General features: G+C 38.8%; 1 protein-coding gene across 1 annotated transcript; it reads right to left on the bottom strand.

The window, feature by feature from the left end:
* Window positions 1-918: 918 nt before the first annotated feature.
* On the bottom strand, window positions 919-2893 carry LOC101311991 (probable pectinesterase 8-like). Its single transcript, XM_004305849.1, has 5 exons — window positions 2445-2893; window positions 2171-2342; window positions 1880-2086; window positions 1374-1630; window positions 919-1078 (listed from the first exon to the last, which is right to left on the bottom strand). Exons 1-5 carry the CDS (start codon window positions 2891-2893, stop codon window positions 919-921), a joined length of 1245 nt encoding a protein of 414 aa, XP_004305897.1.
* Between the last annotated feature and the right edge of the window lie 4028 nt (window positions 2894-6921).

Below are 6921 nucleotides of genomic sequence, written 5' to 3'. Positions count from 1 at the left end.
TATATATATATATATATATATATATAGGGCCCTTCCAATGAGGGATCCCTATTTTTTGTCACTTTTAGGAATATGCCTACACCATTAGATCTGTTTTTAATGGGTTTGGATGACTGAGATTAAAACAAAAAACTTAATACTTATGTCAAACCTACACCGTTGAAGATTATTAAAAATAAATCAAACATTTGGATGACTTAACAATCACCAAATTTTCTGAAAATTTGCATAAGTGAGATACTCATATACACCTACAAACTGAACAGTAGAGATGTGATTTAGTGATCGGAAAGTTTGTCAAATAGCCTATCCCTAGAAAAGAACAAAAAAAGGGATCCCTCATTAGAAAGGCTATATATATATATACACACACACACACACACACACACGGACGTCCGTATTTATTCAAAAGGTACGGATTTCCTTAATTAACATACTTTTCGATCATATTTTCTTGTCTTAACCATTCATCTTTTAAGTATATATGAGTAAATCATCTCTACAAAATTTTAGCCAAATTGATAATCATTAAGGTATTCAAATTTGTGAATTACACGAACGGTTCCTGTTGAACAGATTTGGTTCTTTCATTGTAATCATATAGTTTCGATACCTTAACGATTATCAATTTGGCTGGAAATTTGTAGAGATGATCTACTCATATATATCTACAATGTGAATGGTTAAGATGAGAAAATATGATCTAAAAGTGGGTCTCATCTCAAATATTTGAACCTGATAATATCTGTGTGTGTGTGTGTATATATATATATATATATATATATATTGGTCAATATACTAATAAGTAGATATATATATATATATATATATATATATATATATTGGTCAATATACAAATTAAGTAGTCGAGTATGAATGAGAAGGAACTAACTAGTTATTGATATGATCAATATAGTACTAGTTAGCATCCATGGGTTGTAACCAATCATTTCCATCAATGAAGGACACATTAAGGAAAGGAGAAGCTTGAGTGTCATTGAGTTTCTGTACATAAGATGCCCGCATGGTCAAATTAGCTCCTGCACCTGAGCAATTGTATTCTCCATAGAATATAGTCCTGCATAACATACATGTATAAGCATAGAATTCGAATATTGTAGTACTTTTATATATCTATTGGAGTAATAAATCTAAATGAAGTTTGCAGTTGTTCTATAGCAGTCTTTTTCTATCAGTACTTTGATGTTTTGTTATATTTTCTACAACATTATAACTATTTCTATCGAATGCGGGCAGAAGAGCTTTGGGCAAGAAGTGGAAAATGAGCAGTAGACTAGTAGTTATATACAGAAAAAGTGAAAAACATACTCAGATAACTTGAAAATGAATGACTAATGTAATTGTTTACGTACTGGTCTCTTGTTGGGTCATTGAAATCATTCCAGCCTTCTGGAGCTATGATGTCAGTCATTGTTGTGTTGATGAACACCACGCGTGAGAAAGGCCTCCATGCTCGACCTAACCAAACCCTTCCAGACCCTCCAACAATGCAGTTCACAAATGAGTATCCAGTGTTTTCATTTGAAGCTCTGCCATGCGCTGTTAGGGCTCCATTAATGATCTTTGCTCCTGGGGCTACCGGGTTTGCCATCGAAACCAATTGGCAATTCTGTGTGAGATCAAACAGTTCACACATTATTCGATCCAAACTTAATAGCCTTATAATTAACAAGACAACATCATGCATGGAGTTCAATGAGTAATGTGCTTCAAAATGTGTTACTTGTGTAAGTGTGATCCCCTCTGGCTTTACCCCCTCATGTGCAGTGGAAGTTATTCAGACACCTCTCTTTCATGTCATGACATTTGCATCAGAAGAAGAAGAAGAAAAAAAACAATAGAAAACAGCTGAGAATACCTCATATAATGACCTTGCATTGCCAAAGATGAAATCGATGGAACCCTGAATATAGCAATCCCTAAAGTAATGGCGTCCCTTATCATCATGGAGGGTATCTTGAGCTCCAAAGAATCCACAACCCCAAAATGCAGATTGGTCCCCCGATACCCTAATTGCCACAGCTTGCGCTCCTACATCACCGGGTTTTGGAATCGGAGCTACATTCTAGCATCAAATATGGTTTACCATTAGTACACATGTTATTAATATCTTGGTATGTGCGCAACTAGTTTCAGGTTTCTTGCTCACCATGAAGCTTATATTCTTAGCAATGAAGTTGGCACCAAAAACTTGAACGGAGCCACTATAAAATGTGCCATGCGATGAATTCGCTGTGTCATTCCATGATATTGCAGTCGAAAAATACCCTTGTCCTTGGAATGTTATGTTCGGTTTGGCGCTTGGAACAGTGACTTTCTCACTGTTCAATCACAGCATGCACAGATAATATTAAAACATTGACATAATGTATAAGAAGAGCTTGAAATTAAGGAAGATATTACAATGTTATAGTTATACTTACTAGTAAATTCCATTGTTGATCCATATTACTGTTCGTTTCTGGCTAAGAGCTGGAACTGCATCAACAGCTGATTGAACTAAAGTGAAATTGCAGCACCCGTTCCGATCAACGCATAAATAGGAGGTTGTGTTGGTATCTGGAGGAGGTATTCCAGGAGGGAAGTCATCACAGATTGACACTTTTTTGGTCTTTTTATCATGCTTTTTGTGGTGCCTAGCATTATATTTGATGGAGTATGGGATGAGAAGAGACACAATAGGCGATATCGAAGCAGTGGTGAGACCGAGACCTTCAAAGTATTTGAGGTAATGTGAGTTTGGATTAGAGATAATGAGATGTTTACATGACCATAAAACTGCGAAAATGGCAACAAGAAAGGCTAGTGGTATGCTTTTGAGACTCATCATTTTCTGAAGAGGTTGAGAGGAACCTGGGATGTTTGGATTCATTGATTTTAATTGGTTAAATAGAACGACATGCACTTGAAGTGAAAGAATTGATGGAATGTCTTGCAAATCACCCTGTCCCTAGATATCTTGAGACAGTATATATCCTACCAAACATTATTTTTTCGTACAAAATCAATTCATACGTAAAGTTCAGAATAATGTACCACACAGATGCATTTCATTAGTAATACTACATCCTAGTTTTATGCTTCTTTTCCTCAACTTCTAAACTCTCGTTAGTTAATAATCCTGATCCAGCTTCAACTCTCTTCGCAGCTGTGTGTGATCACTAGTTCACTACTCTACATTCTGGAATATACTGATCAACGCTTCGCTATTTTTTCATTCTTTATTAATTTGTACAGTAGATTTAGTAACCAAAACTGGATTGTGTGTGAAAATGCATTTGTTGAAGGAGTATGATATATAGGTCATTATGTTCATGGTTTATGATTCTTTGTTGGCATAGCATATATAAGGTAGATATATATAATATATCCACATGTTTTGACATATACGATATCGAATGGTTTCAGGTGGCTAATGATGCCCGCCGGAGAAATGAAACTAAAAAAACCAATCAAAGGTTGATGTAATCTTTGGGGATCAAATGGCACCCATATAATTTAAATTCAAATTAGCAAACATTAGGGCATTGTATATTTGACTTGTGCAAAGTGCAATTATACTTTTCACGCCAAAGGGGTCCCTTGCTGAGCTCGCATTCAGCCCCCTTTTCCCTCTCCATTTCTCACTCAAACAAGGTCCCTATCAGGTCACGGATGATGTTCATCGAAGCACCGCCGGACGCTCCACTCCCGTTGGCCACTTTTCACAAAAAGAGCAAAATGAAATAACATTTTGTTCATAAAGAAAAGAAGAACATTTTCCTTCTTGGTTTTGGTTCTTACTATCACACTAGATACGTATTTCACGATTAATGTAAGTGAAATATTCGCAAGAACTTTGGCATTTGTAAATCTCAGCTACATGACTGTTAATCGTCGATTGCTGCGACATTGTCGATTGACATGAGTCTCAATATATCAGGCAGACTTCACTTAAACAATAGAGAAGGTTAAGCACAGCTCTTGATATTGAAATGTGACAAACATGAGCAGTTTTCAATTTTGATTATTGAACAAATTTGGCTAGCTAATGTTACTCACTCTGTCCGTTTACTATTCTCACCCGTTAAAAGCAGTCTTCTTCTGTTGGATCAAGCAATTGAAGTTCGATCGTCCTACATGACTGCAGTAGCCATAGGCTTAAAATACCAATTACCTTAACCTTACGTTTCTGCTTTTGATGAAGATCATGATGTGTATACAAAACCAATTTAGGTTACCAATCAACTACTAATAAGATATGGTCCCCTTCATTACAACATGAACCTAGTCCTATATATGACTGTGATCTTTGGGAAGCATCAGAATGAGCGAGCAAGAGAGGGAATATATGTCCATATATGGAACCACTAGTATCTTTGTTAGTTTTCAAGTCGCGGATGTGAAAATACTACCATTGCTAACCGTTTAGGGTTAGGTTAACATTTAATTAAGAGTACTTTGATTTATGGTAGGTTAAATTGCAAGACGTTTCTTTTTTCTTAAGAATAATTGCAAGACTTGTTTATAACGAAGAGTTTAACTATTGTAAAAGCTGGCCAAACTGCCAAACAACCAGGAAATTGTTAACATCCTCCATTATATATCATAGGGTGGCTGAATTCCCTCAGCTTTGTATATAGCAAAAACCAACATCGATCAGCTACATTGATGTGATATTACTTTTCTCCTAAACAAAGAATTCCATCTAACTGGAAATGAGTACTGGTTACTTGAGCAAGACCTTGCCTTCGCCTCATGACTTTGATTGGATTATATGACTTTACCAAATAAAAGGAAAAAGAAGAAAGAAAATGAATGAAAGCTACCAAGCAAATTAAAGCATTATCGGATTTGAAAAAGATGCTAAAGTGATTTATCAGAAATTAAAAGACAGGAACACAAATTAATAACTTAAAAATGGGAAATTTAACTCAAAACTTATGAAAAACGTTAATGTTCTTAACTAATAGACCTAGCTACAAGCCTCGATCACCTCGGCCATTACTGATCGACTTGATAACGGTGAAAATAAAATTGGGAAACAGATACATTTTAGTATGAAAATCCATATGGAAAAAGAAAAAAAGAAAAAAAAGAAAAAAAAAGATGTAATAAAATAATGTACATTGGTCAAGAATTGTGTCCCTAGAGATAAGTCAGTCTACCTAACTTCATTTTCGGCTTTGTGTCCCTCTCAATACAAGAAACTGTTGCTCCGGTTCTCATTGGAGGAGTTCGAATTAGGCCTACCACTTCCAACCAGACTCGGCTGCCCTTGCACTTGGGACGCAAACTCATCAGAAGAAAACGAAACCCCCATGTTTGCCGTAGGTCGTGCTGCCGATGATGACGACGAGCTCATTAATCTCTGAACAAACCCTTGATGATTCTCACTACTGTTGTTATTATTGTTGTTCAGTGAAAGAAGATACGGGTTTTGCTGTTGCTGCTGAAGCTGTAGATGATTGTACCCAGGTGGCGGCACCATCACTGAAGCATTAGGGTTCACAAACCCTTGCTGTCTGGCCCCAAGTCCGAAACCGAAATTGGCTGCACCAGTAGGCGGGGTTGTAAAGGACGCCGTACTCGGGCCGCCAGTGAACTGCTGCACCATGGCGCGGAAGTTGGCAGTATCAGTGTTCAGCAGGGTGGTGGGTGTTCTTCTGGAAGCCCTGGACCGCTTCCGGACCGGCTTCGAAACCCGGCCTTCCGGGCTCAAGCTGTTGGTGTTGTTACTTGGTGCAGCAGCAGAAGCAGATGCAGTAGCGGTGGTGGTGACGACAGTTGCTTCGTGCTGGGAAGCTGCAGCTTGGTCTTGACCGAACATGCCGGCGCCGTGGGAGGACAAGGGGAGGGCCTGGCCGGAGAGGGTGTTGTTCTGGAGGTTGTAGAACTGGAGCCAGTCGGTGGGGTTGGACATGGTTCCACTCAGGGCCATAAAGCAAGCAAGCAGAGAAAGAAGAAATGTGAACGGAGGAGGAGGGAAAAGGGTGTGGTTTTGCTTTCTTTCTCTGGTTTGAGGGGAAGGAATATTATGAGAGCGGGGGAGAGGGGTATATATGGTGGTGGCTTTGGCTGGGTCAAAAGTCAGACATTCTTGAGTCACGTGACAAGGCACGTGGGGGTGGCTATCTGTGTGGTTTTTCTGGAAGGAATAGTAGTAGACTAGTAGTAGAACTGTAGAAGAAGCAGAAGTAGAAGGAAGCAGCAAAAGGCTTTGGTGTGGATTGGTGTTGAGTGCGTGTGCATGGTTTTCCAGGAAGCAACAGCAGTCGCCCTAGGTTGATCGCGGATGGCGTCACCGGAGATGGTGGCCACGTCAGGGAGGGACACGTGGTGGTGGAGGTAGGTGACTTGTGTGACACTTGATCTTACAAATCTAGTTGATTGGTGGGAAGAGGATGGAGGGAATTAGGGTTTTTTTTGCCTTTTTTGGTGCCACATGATCAACAGAAAGAAGAAGCAACTGAGTAGCTTCCAAGGTTTGTCTTTGTTTGATCGTGGCGCCCCAAATGACACGGTGTAGCTACTTAAGGTTTAGCACTCACTATATGGAAAAAAATTTCAGCGCTATGAAGGACCACGTGGCAGTATGACGTAGTCTTATATTCCAATCAAATATTGACACTTAGATTTTACTAAGGAAAAATTACATCAACTATTTTGTTAAAGACAATTTTGGGTTTGTTGTTGCTTTTTAAACCCTAAACCCTAGACCCACACTACCAGGACAAGCACTTTAGCCGATGAAAAATTTTCGTTGGCCTGTTAGCTTAATTCGTCGGCTAAGTGGCTCGTCGGCTAAGATTTCGTCAGGAAAAGGTCGTTTGTGATGACTTTAGCCGACGAAAAAAAAAATTTCGTCGGCTATAGTCCCGCAGTTTAGCCGAAGAAAAACATGTCGTCGGTTTTTTCCCA

This window comes from Fragaria vesca, linkage group LG6 (genome assembly GCF_000184155.1).
Source record: "Fragaria vesca subsp. vesca linkage group LG6, FraVesHawaii_1.0, whole genome shotgun sequence".
In the NCBI taxonomy this organism is placed as follows: domain Eukaryota; kingdom Viridiplantae; phylum Streptophyta; class Magnoliopsida; order Rosales; family Rosaceae; genus Fragaria; species Fragaria vesca.
Note: the sequence above shows the minus strand (reverse complement) of the source record. Positions and strands in the feature narration are given on the sequence as shown.